Source organism: Callorhinus ursinus, unplaced genomic scaffold, assembly GCF_003265705.2.
Source record: "Callorhinus ursinus isolate GAN/ISIS: 27379988/994484 unplaced genomic scaffold, GSC_fseal_2.0 scaffold30, whole genome shotgun sequence".
Taxonomy (NCBI): Eukaryota; Metazoa; Chordata; class Mammalia; order Carnivora; family Otariidae; genus Callorhinus; species Callorhinus ursinus.
The window spans coordinates 16,234,385-16,251,358 of record NW_027397092.1 but is presented as its reverse complement, the minus strand read 5'-3'; the positions used below and the strand labels follow the sequence as shown (position 1 = coordinate 16,251,358).

General features: G+C 47.2%; 1 protein-coding gene across 10 annotated transcripts in view; it reads left to right on the top strand.

The window, feature by feature from the left end:
- The window catches only part of P4HA2 (prolyl 4-hydroxylase subunit alpha 2), a 34,233-nt gene extending 21,143 nt beyond the window's left edge, over positions 1-13,090 (top strand). For 6 of the 10 annotated variants that reach the window (XM_073878636.1, XM_025860980.2, XM_025860979.2 and 3 more), the window contains 7 exons: positions 2,209-2,279; positions 2,528-2,627; positions 7,905-7,958; positions 8,477-8,542; positions 10,296-10,364; positions 10,712-10,808; positions 12,594-13,090. In XM_073878636.1, coding sequence (XP_073734737.1) covers positions 2,209-2,279; positions 2,528-2,627; positions 7,905-7,958; positions 8,477-8,542; positions 10,296-10,364; positions 10,712-10,808; positions 12,594-12,664 — 528 coding nt within the window. In that variant the 3' untranslated portion in view covers positions 12,665-13,090. Of the gene's footprint in view, positions 1-2,208; positions 2,280-2,527; positions 2,628-7,904; positions 7,959-8,368; positions 8,429-8,476; positions 8,543-10,295; positions 10,365-10,711; positions 10,809-12,593 lie in introns of all 10 variants that reach the window. The other 4 variants (XM_073878641.1, XM_073878638.1, XM_073878639.1 and 1 more) reach the window with 4 other exon arrangements.
- Positions 13,091-16,974: the final 3,884 nt, after the last annotated feature.

Here is a 16,974-nt window from a genome sequence, read left to right as displayed (position 1 = left end):
AGAGCCGCTTCCTGCCATGTCCCCACCCTTTTCCTATCACTGGTGATTACAAGGGGGGGCGTTTAGCTGGATCCTCTGTTGCTCTGCACCTAATAGACTTGTAGTGGCCAGGAGGCCCTACACTTGTGGAGAGACGGAAAATAGGTTCCTATCCCGGCCCCCCTGCACCTCATCTTGAAGCGACCTTGGCTTGAGGTACCAGGACATCTAGCGCCCAGACTCAGCCATTGAGGTTGCTGAGGGACGGTCTAGCCAGTGCGCTTGGAGAATGGGGACCAGGACCCATCCTTTCCACTCCCTGGGTCAGCTGCAAAGTCCTCCAAGGACGAAAATTGTTTCCCTGGTTGCCAGGTGAGAGAGGCTTTGTTCCGCTAGGACCTCCTGAGAGGTTCCTCAGTTGTCCCTCAGGCCAAGGCACTGAAACATTTCTGTGTGTGTATTCATGTTGGGTGTGTGGTGCACATGTGTGGCAGGGGCGGTGTGGGGGGAGTGTTGGGGAAACTTGTCTTTGAATAGAAGCCATGACATGGGCCATTACAAGCTGACCTCTTCTTTCTGGAGCCTGTGAGGGACAGATGCTATTCTGGCTTTGAAGTAGGGTCCATGAGCTTAACTTGGCCTGCGGGGAATGCCTGGCAGCTGCTTTTTTGGGTCCCTGGCCTGCTTTCAAAATAGCCCTGCCTATCTCTGGGAGCCGAACGCGGCCGCCCACAGCCTCCTTGTGGTTGCCAGGCCAGCGCTGAGGCTCAGAGGTTTGGATGGGGCTTAGCTGCAGCTGCACTTGTCATAGGGAGCAGTCGTAGCTAGGAGCTCAGGGAAGTCCTCTGTCTTCGGGGCACTGCCACACTGCCGGAGCTGGGTGCAGTGTCCTGGCTAGGTGATCTCCTGACCAGTCTTTTGCTCCGTCCGGACTTCTCCATCCCTTCTGCCATCGACTCTTGCCTTGAGCTCTGCCTTGAGCTCCTCTCTGGCTGCCGTGTTACCACTCCGGCCCTTCCTTAGTCAGCTTTCCACGAGGTGTCCACATTCTGATTGTGAATGTCCATCACCTGCCTTCCCTGTTTCTCATTCGCCATGAGCTTGCTTCCAGGCCCAGTCTCCACTTGCCTCTTTGGCCTCTTGTCCACAGTCATGGTGTCACACCCATTTTTGTGCCTGGACCTCTGCATTGCTGTTCCTTCCCTGTTCCTGTAATGTTCCCCTACTTGGCTAACGCCTGCTTACCCCTCAGGTCTCAGCTGGGTGGTCTTGCCCTGACCATTCTCGACTGTATAGACTGAGCTCCCACAGACATGAAGCTTTCCCCGCTCCCAGCTCTCCCCACCGGGGTCCATGTCTTGGTCACCCAGTGTAACGCCAGCAACGTAGTAGGCACTCATTAAGTATTTATTGAAATTAGGGGGAAGTGCTGTTGGGGTAGGGTCTGTGGTCCCACCCATGTGAGGTCATTAGGACAGTACACAGCTGAAGCATGGCGAGCTGCTTTTGGGCAGCAAGTGCTTCCTGGGAGAGTCACTGTTCCTGCCTCTGGAGATCAAGATGGTATGAAGTAGGTTAGGGGTGTTCGTGGATGTGTGTGTGTTAGCATACATGTGGACGTAGGTGGCTTCCAGGCAGCAGATCACATATTTCGATTTGTGCAGTCCCTTCCAGATTCTGTCATCTGACCTTGTGAGGCTCCCAAGCGAGTAGAAAGTGTGCCTATCTTTGCTCTTCACAGCAGTGGGAGCCCAGGGTGAGCTGCTGCAGCAGAAGGGTGTTTGGGTACGTTTCTTGGCAGAGGAGACTGCTGTGGTTGAGAAGGACCAGGTCAAGAGGAGTGTACAAGGTTGAGGGGTCTGAATGTGGGGGGAGTAGCCACGCACAGGTGGTGCTCAGGCAGGGGTGGTGCGTGTGCCTGGTGAGGAAGCAGTGTGTCCAGGCAGATGGGTGGGTGGACAACGGGGACTCCAGAGGCGTAGTTCTGCAGACAGCACAGACCTGGGTGAGAGCAGGGCAGTGGCCAGGGCGTGACAGCAGAGCAGGAAATGTGGGGGCCTTAGACTCCTGCCCTTGCCTGGCTTGCAGGATCACGGTGCCTTGTCTAGGGCCAACTGCCTGAAAAACTTCTTTACCCCACTGGCCTGAATGGCAGATCTGGTCCCAGTCTCTCTAGGAAAGCACTCAAGGCAAAAAAGGATAAGTCTGCCCTCTCTTCCTGCCTTCCAGCTTGCGCGAGCCACTGTTCGTGATCCCAAGACAGGCATCCTCACTGTTGCCAGCTACAGGGTTTCCAAAAGGTTAGCAGAGGTGGTTGTGGTGGTGGGGTGGTGGTGGTGGGGTGGCAGCCCAAGCCCTTACCTCCAGGGCTTCCGCGTTTCACTCGAGGGAGCTTGGTTTGGCTTGTCCTTCCTGCTGACACCTTCCTTACTTAGAATACTCATCCTGTCCTGCTTGTTCGTGCTGGCTCTGACTCCGGGCGGGGAGAGTACGAGACCTCATCTAAGCCGCCTTCCCCGCCTTCCTTTCTCTCCCTCTTTTGGCTTAGCTCATGGCTGGAGGAGGACGATGACCCTGTTGTGGCTCGAGTGAATCTTCGGATGCAGCACATCACAGGGCTCACAGTAAAGACTGCAGAACTGCTGCAGGTATGGCAGGCTCCCGGGACCCTGGGGCTGGGAAGCGGGTATTTCTGGCTAGATGGTCTTGCAGGGTGCCCAGAAGCCAGGCTTAGGGGGCTTGCCCAGTGAACTGTATGACTGCACAGTGCTTTGGATATGGAGTGACCTCACACAGGGAAGACAGAATTAAGCATGCCTACTGTCATTCCAATAGTTATCATTCAACAGATATTGATTATCTTGTGTGTGCCCAAGTATCATACTAGGAGCTAGGGGCCAGGGGTGGGCATGGCAGACCCATTTGTATTTCTTGACTATGGAAGCTGAAATCCTGAGTTGTTTTAGGGACACTTCTAAGAGAGCTATAAATATCTTTAGAGGTCTTAGTTCTGATGCACCTGGTTCACATGCACTTGGAGGTAAAGTGTTCTGTGATACATTGGTAGGAAAAGTGAGAGGTCAGGAGATGCTGATGAGAGTGGAGAGCTTTGTAGCTCCTGTGGAACCCTGGCTTTCTGCCTTTATTTCAAAGGTGATTGTGAAGACACATGGCAGTTGGGTAGAGCTCCTAATAATGTATCCTCTGGTATATATTGAGTTCAAATCAGTTTTGGCCATGCTCTCTTCTGAACGTTGGAACTTCTGGGTTCTATTATAAAGTGGTGACCTGAGACACTGCCAGAGAAGTTTCACTGGCAATTTTTTTTTTTAAAGATTTTATTTATTTATTGAGAGAGTGTGTGTGTGCGCGCACAAGCAGGGGAAGAGGCAGAGGCAGAGGGAGAGAGAGAATCTCAAGCAGGCTCCACGCTGAGCGTGGAGCCCTATGCGGGGCTTGATCCCATGACCCTGGGATCATGACCTGAGCTGAAATCAAGAGTCAGATGCATAATCGACTGAGCCACCCAGGTGCCCGTTGCTGGCATTTTTTAAAGAGTCCCCTGGGTCTGTCTGGCCAGAGTTTCTATGTATTTAAGGATTGAACCTTTGATCTTTAGGCTTGGCAACCATAGATTTCATTAGACTATTGAACTGAAGATCATTTGGAAGATTCTCTGAACTTTTGCCTGGATACACTCAAGCAGATCACTGAATTTTTTTTTTTTTTTTCCTCTAGCTGTGTCAGCAATCAGAAAACCAGTTTTGAAGGTCCTCTTTATGGATTTGTGTGAAATCTACCAGTTTTGAAAAACATGCTGATTACCTTTCAGTCTTGTGAAAATTTTATATAATCTTTAGTCCAGTTTAGTGTTGAGTTTGTAAACTTAATTTTTTTTTAAGATTTTATTTATTTATTTGAGAAAGAGTGCATGTGCACATGAGCTGGGGAGCGGGGCAGAGGGAGGGGGGAAAAGCACACTCCCCGCTGCGCAGGGAGCCTGACGCGGGGCTCCATCCCAGGACCCTGAGAGCATGACCTGAGCCAAAGGCAGATGCTTAACCGAGCCACCCAGGCGCCCCAGTTTAATTTTTTTAAAAGATTTTATTTATTTGAGAGAGTGTGTGAGCAGGGGGAGGGGCAGAGGGAGAGGGAGAAGCTCAAGCAAACTCTGCCCCGAGGGCAGAGCCCAACCTGGGGCTCGATCTCACCAGCCTGAGATCATGACCTGAGCGGAAATCAAGAGTTGGATGCTTAACCAACTGAGCCATGCAGGTGCCCCAAGCTTAATTTAATTTTAAGGTAGTTCCATAAACAAGCGCTTCAATAGAGGACTTCTGCCACATTTCCCACTTCCACCATTTCAGGAGCAGTAGGGACTCTGAGTGCACTAGGTGCATCTCTTGTTGGCATTGTTGTGATTCCTATCCTCATGGAGCAGGACTATTGTTAAGACATCTGCCACTCTCAGAGCCAGTGTTAGGACTCTCTTGGCCTCCATCGAGGACAGCATTCTGCTTGACTGGCTGATTCCATACCCTGACCGGTGGGCTGAGGAGACGGGATGGGACCTGTGCCCCCGTTGCCCTCCTGGCTGGCTCCCCGGCTCCACGCTCTGAACCCTGTATCACATGCAGCCGAGAAGGCAGCAGCTTCGTACTTGGACGGGCTTCTCTGCCACAACCCTGCCTCCATCTTGTCTGGCCTGTCATCGTGTTGTAGGTCAGTGATCAGTGGGATCTGAATGCCAGGACTCCTTGTGGAGGGGCTCTTAAAGTCAGGGCTCTGCTGGAAGACCCAGACCACGGCTGCCCAGGGGCTGAAGCCCCATTTTTGTTTGCCTTCTTCTTCTTCTAGGAACTGCCTTGGCATTTCCTTTGCCAGCCAGCAGTGTTGAAAGCTTTGACCCTGCATGGTCTGGGGCACAGGAACCTGGGTTTCAGCACCTCCCTCTAAGTGTTCATTCAGTGTGGACTGGTTGCAGTATAATCAGTGCCTAGGCACCAGCAACAGCCTGAACTCCATGGTCCCTCAGAATGTTACAGGCTTCTGGAAAACAGCTAGTTCTTCTGCTTCCTCTTGACACTCTTTCGCCTGTAGTCGATGTGTTTGCAGTGGATCATTTGGAAGAAAAAGAGCAATTGAGGCTTTCTTATGAACTGGATGAAGGCTTGTCTCATAGTGGAAGAGATGCCACACTGCCAGAATTCTCTAAGACTGAAGGCACTTCTGACTTGATGGCTTAGCCTTAGTAAAGTAATTTCTGACCATTTATTTTTTTGTCTTCACTCTGACCCCAGTACCGTAAATACCCATGGTTTTCAAATGACTGGCTCTTATACCTTTGTAACAACACACTTAATGATTCACATGAATGCCTCCCCACAGGAATCAGTTTTTTTTGGTGGGGGATTTATTTCTTTTTTTTATTTAAATTCAGTTAATTAACATATAGTATATTGTTAGTTTCAGAGGCAGAGTTCAGTGATTCATCAGTTGTATATAACACCCAGTGCTCATTACATCACATGCCCTCCTTAATGCCCATCACCCAGTTCCCCCATCCTCCACCCCCTTCCCCTCCAGCGACCCTCAGTTTGTTTCCTAGGGTTAAGAGACTCTTAGGATTTGTCTCCCTCTCTGGTTTCATCTAGTTTTATTTTTCCCTCCCTTCTCATATATTCATCTGTTTTGTTTCTTAAATTCTACATATGAGTGAAATCAAAGGATAATTGTCTCTCTGATTGACTTAATTTCGCTTAACATAATACCCTCTAGTTCCATCTGTGTCATTGCAAATGGCAAGATTTCATTTTTCTGATGGCTGCATAATATTCCATTCTATATATATATATACCACATCTTCTTTATCCATTTGTCTCTTGATGGACATCTGGGCTTTTTCCATAGTTTGGCTATTGTGGACATTGCTGCTATAAACATTGGAGTGCAGGTGCCCCTTCGGATCCCTACATTTGTATCTTTGGGGTAAATACCCAGTAGTGCAATTGCCGGATCGTATGGTAGCTCTATTTTCAACTTTTTGAGGAACCTCCATACTGTTTTCCAGAGCGGTTGCACCAGCTTGCATTCCCACCAACAGTGTAGGAGGGTTCCCCTTTCTCCACATCCCCGCCAACATCTGTCGTTTCCTGACTTGTTAATTTTAGCCAAGGAATCCGTTTTGATGTACAGTTGCTTGTTACTAAAGTTGTGAGTCTCTGCCTGGAGTTTGCCCGGATGGTGAATCTGATTGCAAATCCGCAAGCTCCCATGACACACTCTTCGGGGACAGTGTTAAATGGTGTAGACACAAGAGCATCAGCACGTGATCAAGTGGGATTCCCAAAACTGTTAAAAGATGAGTCCGCTATAACTACGTGGCTTCTTTCACTCTGTGGGGTCTGCAAGTTTAAGCATCCCATCCCGCAAATGGGAGTATTGGAAAGTACAGTCATTCTCTGCAGGTCCAGCAGCAAGCGGTGACCAAATTTTGCAGAGTGCAGTGGCACGCTAATCCCAGTCATGTTCCAAATTTTCTTCCAAGTTCTCAACAAGTGGACCCAAGGAAAGTGTTTGTATTATCACTTTATCAACTGCTGAAGCCCTTCCTTCCTTAGATGTGCTTCCAGCCTAAGGGCCACGTGCTGAACCTGCCCTCCTGGCACTGTTGGCAGGATTTCCAGGTATTCTGTGCAGGCACCTTGAAGGCTGAAGCAGCCTATGATAGCATGTTTTTGTCCACCGATTCTTCATATCAAAATATTTAGTTTTGCGCACACTGAAAATCATGCTGTGCAGATTCTGGCACTACATCACATTTGATAGATATTGCTTTCTTTTGCAATAAGAGGATTTCCTTTCTTGTAAAGTATCCCCCCCCCTCGCCTCTCCCTCCTGTCTCTAGGTCTCTATTGTTGCCAGTTTTGCAGAATCTCACATCGGACTGTTGGACTCGCCAAAAAAGGATATGCAAAAAAAAAGCAACTTCCTGAACACCGATAGCTGAGGCCCAGAGGTTTTTAGGGTTTCAGTATGATACAGCGCCAAATGTTCCCAGATGGACATTGGTGGTACCACTTGATCTATCAGCTTCTGTATCAGATACTATACTTCGTCTTGAACTCTGTCTCTCATTCTGTCCACTGAGGCTAGAATAACCGTTTGTGACTTAAGACTTACATTGTGCTGATAAACTGTTCAGTCAGGCGTTTACAGCTTATAATCCAGTTACTGACGTCTGGTAGTTGCGGAAGCCAGGATGGCTCCGGTCCTGCTCCAGGCCCAGGCTGCCACCAGGGACGCTGAGGCGGTCGTTGGCTGCCCGGGTCCTGTTGTTTCACTTGGATGCAGAACTGCCCGTGCAGGGAACCACTGTGAGAGGGAGTGGAGTCTGTTCTCTCTGTTCCCTCTGACTGGGAACAGCAACCAGGGCACAGTGACCTGGGGCAGGAGCAGTGTCAGGTCCTCAGGAGCTCCCAAACTAGCATAAAAACGAAGTTCCTGTCTTGAGTTTCTTTTTGGATTTCCTCTGGATTACCTTCCTGTTATCTTGCAAACACATAGGGCCCCGGCCAGGGCCTGCCTCGTGGAAGGCGCTCTCTTCTGCCCTCTGAGTGTCCCTGAAGGGCTGGAGCTTCTCCGCCGTGGCTGTCTGCAGGTTGCCCGTTTTGTTGTGTTTGGGAAACCCCATTCATGCTGCGGCCTGACTCTTGGACACAGCCGTGGATACATTTGATGTGTTCGGTGTCCCAGTGCTGGCAGAGCGTAGTTATCCACCTTCGAGAGGATGCACTTGGGGGTTCTGGTTATTAAGGGATGCAGGTTGTTTTGGTTGTTGTGGGGAGACAGTATCCCTGGGGAGATGGGCTGCTTCAGGACTGTTCATGCTGCTGACAAGATCCAATGCTGTTCTTTCCCACCAGGTTGCTAATTATGGAATGGGAGGACAGTATGAGCCACATTTTGACTTCTCTAGGGTAAGGCCTAAACCATGGGTGTTTCCACAGGGCCCTGTTCCAGCTGATTTGAGAAAGCTGGAGCTTCTCGGAGTATTTCAGCCTCTACATCAGCTCCTCCCACTCCCCGTGCCTTACCAGGACCAGGCCTTTGTTCCTGGAAAAGTCCAAATCAGGAAGCACGGGGCCTGTGGAGCCCAGTGCAGCCTGGCTGTTTCCCTGTGCCATGACTTAGCATCGGCCCTGACTAGGTCTTTGTGAAGGCTCTTCCTGCCCCCTTCCCCTGTGTTTCCTTTGCAGCTCTGGTCCATGGTCCAGGCTGATGTATGGAACACACGCTTAGTGTCATCCCTTGACCCTTTCGGCCCCAGTCCTGTGAGTGGGGGGTGGAACCGTCTGCAAATGTGGGTGAAAGTTGTTGTTTGTTGCAGCGACCTTTTGACAGCGGCCTCAAAACGGAGGGGAATAGGTTAGCGACGTTTCTTAACTATGTAAGTATTGGGGCCAGGTCCACTGTTCATTCTCACTTAATTTTATAGAAAAATGAGCAAGATGCTTTCAAGCGTTTAGGGACGGGGAATCGTGTGGCCACGTTCTTAAACTACGTGAGTATGATGCATGCAGCAAATGGGCCTTTGGGGAACCTGGGTCCAGAGTGCTATCTGACATCCACTCCTGTCAGGGCTGGTAGCACCAGCTGTCGCTCAGTGGCTGGGTTCCTTCTGGCCCTCAGCACTCTTCTTGGCTGGAGGAGAGAGTTGGCCAGTGTTCTCTTCTGTGTGCTCACCCACACCCCTTGATGTTTACATCCCTGGCTCCTTTTGATGGGCCCAGTGCTAGTCAGGACTTTTGGGGTGAGTGCTCTAGAGAGTTCCCTCCTTGGCGGCAGAGTGAGGAGGCTGCCATGAGGTGCTCTTAAATGAAAGATGCCTTTGTTTCCCCAGAGCTTGGTGGCCTGCCTCCCGTCTGCTGCCTGTGCTTCAGCCACAGGCCATTGGGTTTACCTCTCACACGAGGAGCAGTTTGCTTTCCCTCTGCTTAGCCCGCTCTAAAGAGGCATACAAACTGTCAAGTAACTTAGAGACAGAAGCCCACGGCCATCTTTTCCTTTGGTGTCTCATTTAAGTTTTGTGTGTGGTTACTATGTTCTGGGGCTGGCCATGAACATGCTGGTGAGCAGGACACGTGGAGTCTCTCATGGGGTTTACGGTCTAATATGAGGGACTTGCTTTAACCATCGGAGAGGTAATTTATTTAGTTACCATGGTGACAGATACCTTGAAAAAGTATTTGTGGCTCAGGGTTTAGGTTCAGAGAAGGCCTCCCTGGGGAGTAATGTGTCAGTGGAGACTTGAAGGTTGAGTGGAAATTAGTTGGTGGAACATGCTTTCTGGCAGAGGGGAGAATGTGTGGAGACCTGGAAGAGGGAAGGAGCTGGGGATGTTGGAAAAAGGGAAGAAGACGCGTGTGACTCAGAGGCAGTGCTTGAGACGAGAGCGGCTGGAGAGAGAATGGCTGCTGAGACTGAAAGACAGGGCCTTTGGGTTCTAGAGAAGAGCCTGGATTTGATCCCCGGGGCTGTGGGAAGCCATCAGAGGTTTTCATCTTATTCGTTTACCATGTGTCTGTTGAGTGCTCTTTAGTCTGTCTGGCACGCATCCTGTGAAAATATTTTTAAACCTCCACATTTTATTACATTATAGACAAAAAACTTGAAGTAAGACAGCCGGATGAGAGAGAAGTGGTGCCTTGGGCATGAGTTGAGGCACGCTTTGTGGGCATCAGTGTAGCCTCCCTACTGTGGAGCTTGTGTTCCATTTAGTTTGGGGCCTCCCTGGGAGAAAGCAGGGCCTGTGGAACCACACCCTGTCTGCTCACCTAGCTGGCCCTGGGGAGGGCTGCTAGAACCAGAGAAACAGAGCCCACAGTGGGGGCCACAGATGGTGTTGGGAGCAGCAAGGAGCTTTGGGCTAGGGCAGCTCACAGGGCACGGTGCCTTTGGCGTGGCCCAGACTGGGTGGTGATGCAAGAACGGGGGTTCAGGCAGGCATTCTCCATGTCCAGACTGAGATTGTTCCCATCCGAGGACAGCCAGGATTTGGGTCTCCTGCAGGGCTACCGCTCTCAAGTGCCCCTGGCCTGGGACTATCCTGATGAACCGCATAGATTAAGCAGGGTTTAGGGAGGGGTAATGCATGGGATGCGCTTTTCTTGGCGGAAGGGCCGGCTGTGGAGCAGAGCCTTCAAGCAGTGCCACTCCTGCTCAGAGAAAGGTAATCTGCATACTTGTGTCCTTGTGGCTCAGCTGCTCTGAGAGCTTTGAGTACAAGGGCCAAGCTCTGTGCCTTGTGTTCTCAGATGAGCGACGTAGAAGCTGGTGGTGCCACTGTTTTTCCTGATCTGGGGGCTGCGATTTGGCCTAAGAAGGTAAGTTCTGGTTTTTGTGGGTCACTGGTTGAAGCTCTGTTCCCATTCCCTGGCCTCCTTGACTCTTACTGTGAGAGGCCTTAGCCCCTTCCTGCCTGAACTCTGACCTTGTGGCCTCAGCTTCCATCTGGGGAGATGGGCTGGGAAGGGAAGTCACTTTGGGGGAAGGTGGATTATTAAACATCTGCCCCACCATTGAAGGGTGGATACTTCTGTGCTGTTGGAATGCCAGAGCCCTGTCCCTTGGTACACGGGAAAGTGAGGGTGTTTCTGCTTAGGGAGGTGTTCAGGGTCAGGTCCTTGAGCCCTAAATCTAAGAGTGTTGTCTGACGGGCTCTTTTTCCTAGGGCACAGCCGTATTCTGGTACAACCTCCTGCGGAGCGGGGAAGGTGACTACCGTACGAGACACGCTGCCTGCCCTGTGCTTGTGGGCTGCAAGTGGGGTGAGTGGCTTGGTGGTCTCAGCCTGGGCTCTTGTGGTCAGCCTTAGACTCTGAGTTGGGAGATATCTGCTGCCCTATTTTCACAGTGCCAAGACTGTCTTCCTTTTTGAGTTTTTCCTTTTTCCCCTGCTAACTGGTTGTCTCATCTCAGCCATGTAGCTGTCCACAGAGCTGATTATGGGCCAGGACAGCTGGTTGGGAACACACTCAGAGATGCCCACAGAGCTGAGGAAGCTCCAAGGAAGAATAGGTACACAACCATTGTAGGTCCAGGATGGCTCCCAGAGGAGTAGACTCTGGCAGGGGTTCTGAGGGAGCAGTGGTAGAGAACTGGAATCAGAATGGGGAAGGGGTGACCCAGGCAAGCAAGGCTCACATGGAACAAGGCCTACACTAAAACTGACGTCATGGGTGTGGGGACCAGCTGCCTTTGTCACTTGCATTAGGGGAGACCTGTGGCACAGGGGCCATGAGATGAGGCTCAAGGCTGGGACCAAACTTCAGACGCTGAAGCTGGAGGTTTGTTCTGGAAGCAGCTATGGTGAACCAGGGAGAGACTTGGGCCAGGATGATAGGAAGTGATTGCAGACAGAGGAGTTTATATCCTCTTGGAGAGTTTTGGGGGTAATAGTGGTAGGTTCACAGAAAATTAAGCAAGTACAAACTAAATGAAGCAATTGCTGACTTCAGGGAAAAGAAAAAGTTGTACGAGAAATGTCTGCATACACTACTAGGTGGCTCAGGCATGAGCAACATTTACGTGACATGATAATGTTAATTAAAATTTGTGATTTGACACCATTGAGAAGATAGGAGGTGATAAGTATGTGTTTTAGGGGTAGTATAAAAGAATTCCAAAATTGGAAGTCAAGAGATAGCAGCATAAGCATGTTATTTAGGGAAATATGTGGTTGAGTATCAGAAGAAACAACTAAAGGAGGCGAGTGTCCTCCAGAAGTGGGGTTTGGCAGTGGAAGGGGTGGGTAGGAGATTGCCGTTTATCATTATAAGCTTTGTAGACACTTAAATTTTTTTTCACCTGAGTACATTTATATTTTAAAAGCTCTGTGGCTTCAGTAGTGCATCAGGATAAGTTTGTTTTGTCATTCTAAGAGTCTTGTGTTAAGGAACGAACTAGTGGCCCACGTGGATTGGAGGCCCAGCTTTAGGTGACAGACGGTGCTGGCCAGCTCAGCGCCTCTGCTGCCCACAGCGGGTCGGCTGGCCCACAGGTCTTGAGGTTGATGTCCAGGCCCTCCATAGTCCTGACAGGTTTCCTCGTCCTTAGCTTCTGTATCTCAGTTCTTCCCCAGTAATACAAGCTGCTTGGGGTCCTCGATACACACCAGGGTGCTTCATGCCTTGATGTCTTTCTCATCCTGTTCCCACTTCCTGGACCCCCTTGATAAAGGAATCATCTGGTATATCCATCTTCTCCCCTGGATAACTCCTGTGCAGCACCATGGCCCAGCCTGGAGTCTCCTCTTCCCTCACATGGTTAGGTGCCCTTTGGTTCAGTTTCCAGGGCAATGTACACATATGTATCTTTTATCATCTTTGAACAGTTACCTGTTTATACATAGGTCTTCCTTACCAGCTCATGAGCAACTTGAAGTATGAGACCATACCTTACTCATGTTTGAGTCCCAAGGCCCAGTGCAGGATTCATCATGAAGGAGTCATTCATTCTGGCTGCTAAACTGCAGGAGTCATCATGAAGGAGTCATTCATTCTGGCTGCTAAACTAACCAACAGGATTGTAACGTATTTTCTTTCTGTTCACAGTCTCAAATAAGTGGTTCCATGAACGAGGACAGGAATTCTTGAGGCCATGTGGATCGACAGAAGTTGACTGACTTCCTTTTCTGCCCCTCTCCTTCCTGGCCCTACAGCCCATGTCATCCTCAAGTTCAACATGACAGACACCTTTGTATGTTCCAGGCCCTGTCACTTGGGTCTTTGTTGGAGTGAATGTTTGTCTGGAGCAAACGGAGAGCTGACTTGGGAGGGTCCCAGGTGACCTGGGTTCTGACCTCCCTGGTCACCCTGTGCCACCTCTGGCCACAAAGGCTGGGTCAGAGTGGCTGCAGCTGAGTCAGGCTGTCTAGCACCTAGCAAGGTGCCTTTGTACCTCAGATGTTTTCCGTGTGAGGGGTTTCGGTGAACCAAAGTTCTGATACCTTGTTTACATGTTTTTATGGCATTTCTATCAATGTGGCTTTAACCAAAAAATAAAGTGTCCCTGCCGGAAGCCTTAAAAGAGCCTTATTTGGAGTATTTTTTAAGATGGGGGAGCTTATACGAAGTTCACTGTTTCTCTCCTATGCATCTCTGTGCAGGCAGAATCTGGGTCGTGAATACTTGATTGGCAAAACCTTGACCTTGGGTTCTACACTGGTTTCAACACTTACATGTCCAAGCTTCAGTATCCTTTCTGGAAAGTGAGGGAAACAGTCTCTCCTTGCCTTCTAGAAACATAGTGATCACGTATGTTCATGACTATTTTGCTGTTAAAATTTGAAATTTTTTTTTTTTTTGGAATTTCTTATCAAAAAATTTCGAGATACACACACAGAATTATGAAACATAAATGTACAATTTAAAGAATATGAAGGTGAACATGAGCACGCTTATGACCACCACCCAGGTTGGAGAAGAGATCATTTTCCAATTTGCACCTCAGGAGCCCCTTTTGTGACCCTCTTCTGGATCATCTCTGGTCCTTTCTGGTCTAGTGGTTTGTGGCAGTTATTCCTATGTGTTTTAATTTTACTACCCATGTCTACATCCCTAAATAAGTAGTTATTTTGTTTTCCCCGATTTTGAATGTTTTATAAATGAATTGTCCATTTTTACGGGTGTTGGGCTTTTGTTTGACAGTTCTTTTTAAGATTCATTCCTGTTGTGTAGCTCTAGTTTGTTTTAATTTATAGAGTTGCTTCAGTTTTGTTAATGTATATTGTGGAACAGTACATAATATAGCCAATGTACTGTTGATAGTTGAGTTGGTTTCAATCTTTGTATATTATAAAAATGCTGCCATTTGCATTTTTATACACGATTCCTGGTACACATAAACCCATTTCTGTAGAATATATAACTAGCAGTGGAAATGTGGAGTTTTAGTAGTCTTCAGCTTTAACATACAATGTATTCCAGAGTGGTTATCCATATTCTTGTCAGGAGTGAATGAGAGTTCTTGTTATCCCAACCTCTTCTCCAGTATCTGATTATTGTCATACTTCTGCACTTTAGCCAGCTTGTTACATGCATAGTATTATCTATTTTAACATCATTATTGATGACATTGAATACCTTTTTATTAGTCCTTAGGCTTCTGTAAGTGTCTTCTCAAGTCTTTTACTGATTGACTAGAATTTTTAGCATATTATAGACATAAGCTCTTTGATGGCTATAGGTTTTGCAAGTATCTTGCTTTTTCTAGTTTGTCCTTTCAGTCTTAGTTTTGTTTTCTGATGAACAGAAGTTCTTAATTTTTATGTCAGATTTATCAAGCTTTCCCTTTTTGATTTATGCTTTTTGTGTCTTAAGAAATTATTCAATTCTCCAAAATGATAAAGGTATTTCCTGTATTCTTTTCCAAAAGCATTATAGTCTTGTCTCTTACATTTATGTCTTTCATATACCTGGGTTTTATTTTTGTTGTTGCAAGGGTCTACTTAAAAAAATTCTTCTTGCATATTTTGTTAGAATAGGCTTATGCTACAGTAATAATAAAACCTCTAAATCTCAGTGGCTTTTAATATATAAAATTATCTCTCTTCTAAAAAAAAAATCCCTGGGTTTGGGCACCTGCTACTTATCTAATGCCATGTAATCTTCTTCTGGTACCTTCTATTGGCAGATCCTAACAGGATGTCAGCTGGTAAGGGAGTATGGGAAACAATTTACAGAGTTGCAACTCCAGTATAACAGCAAGATTACAGAAAGATTCACTTAGAGCTGAGAAACAACGTAAAAATTATTGGCATGCTAGGTGGGTCTGCCTTTACCCCCGCTGTTTGACAGTGTTCAAGCTTCTCAAAGGTGTATAATAGTATTTTTAATCAGTTTTGGAAAACTGTTAAGCCATTTTCTCTTTTAATATTTTCTGTGTGCCTTCTGGAACTCTGATTAAATGTAAGTTAGATTATATCATACTATTCTTAGCTCTTAACCTGCTTTCATTTTTTTTTATAACTATGCTATGTTTGGGGGTAATTTTTACAATTGTTTTCTAGTTTATTCTCTTTTCTATTAAATTCATCTGCATGTTTTTCTTTAGCCAACTTAAGTGGTAATTCCATTATTTCCAGGCTTACACCATTTCTGTTCAAAATTCAGCTATTTTGTCCTTTTGTTGCTCCTTTGAAAGTAATTTCCCCTCCATCCCCTCCCTGCTGTCTGCTTTGTAAGATCTTTGTTATGGTTTTCAGTGGTTTTACTATGATGTGCCTAGTGTGGGTTTCTTTTTGTTATTTTCTGGCTTGGGGTGTACAGAGTTTTTTGAATTGTGGGTTGTCTTTAATCAGTTTTGGAAATTTTTCAGACATTTTTCAAATACTGTTGCTCATTTTTTTATGTCTCCTCCGAGACTCCAATAGTCTGGATGTTAGAACTTTTCACTGTTTGAAGTTTGATACTCTTCTCTGTTACCCATCCTTTTTTCCCCACTTGTGTGTCAGACTAAATACTTTCTATTCATCTGTCTTCCAGTTAATTTATCACTTCTGCTAAACCCATCTATTGAGTTCTTAATTTGTTTTTTTTTCCGTTCTAGAATATCTGTCCATTCAGTCATTTTTAATAGATTCTATTTCTCTAGGGAACTAGTCTTTTGTGTTTTATCGATGTTTTTCTTCAACTAACGAATCAGTTATTTAAAAGTTCTTGTCTGGGCGCCTGTGTGGCTCAGTTAAGTGTCTGCCTTCGACTCAGGTCATGATTCCTGGGGTCCTGGGATTGAGTCCCGAACCAGGCTGCCTGCTCAGCGGGGAGTCTGCTTCTCCCTCTGCCCTTTCTCCCTGCTCGTGATCTGTCTCTCTCATTCTCTCTCAAATAAATAAAATCTTTAAGAAAATAATAAAAAGTTCTTGTCTGGTAACTCCATGATAAAAATTTTCTGTGGGTTTTTCCCTCTTGGTTGCTGATCATTTAGTCCATTCTGTTGGTATGGCTGATAACTTTTGACTGGATGCTCAACATTGTGTATGACAAATTATAGAGGCTCTGGATGGTGACAATGTCCTACACAATGGGTTCATCCTTTTCCTTTACTAAGCAGAGTGGGGATTGATCCACTTAATCTAATCAGAGTCTGAGCTAAACTTAATGAAGGCTGGGTTTCAGTTTTCTTGACTCTACCTCTAGTTTATCGTCATTTCCCTCCCTCCTTAGAGAACTAGTCCTCTAGGGGTTTTCCAGTTGAGAGCCCAGAGTGCTCACTGCATCTGTCCTTCTGGCAGTTGTGCGGCTCTCATCTTTGTATCCTTTGCATCCAGATACTGCCCAACGCCCTCATTTTTCTTTGTAGGCTTTTCTGCTTCTTAACTTTACATTCTGCATAGCTTCAGAATTCAGAAAATGTCTTAATGGGTAAACAGGCTGAGTGGTTGACTAAGTTCTCCATCCTTCCCTTTTATTCAATATTCAATAAATTAGTCTATTTTTTGCCTTTTAATACCCCCTTGAGACTGCCAAGAGACAGGTCTGATGGTTTCTCTGCCTCTTAGCAACTGCCCATTGCTTGGGTCCTTTATCTACATTCCCAGTTTTTATGCCATGCCTATAATCAGTACATGATCTAAGCGTAACAGAGGCTAGGTGCTTTTGGCTCACTAACTTGAGAATCATTCTTCCCTGGGATCTTGATGCTCAAGTCCTTTTTGTTTCAGCAGTCCGTTGATACCTTAAAACAGATTTTTAAGAGGGCGCCTGGGTGGCTCAGTTGGTTAGGCGACTGCCTTCGGCTCAGGTCATGATCCCGGAGTCCCGGGATCGAGTCCCGCATTGGACTCCCTGCTCGGTGGGGAGTCTGCTTCTCCCTCTGACCCTCCCCCCTCTTGGGCTCTCTCTCTCTCTCAAATAAATAAATAAAATCTTTAAAAAACAACAACAACAGATTTTTAAGAGATTTTATGCAGCTTTAATGGTACTGTTTGACATG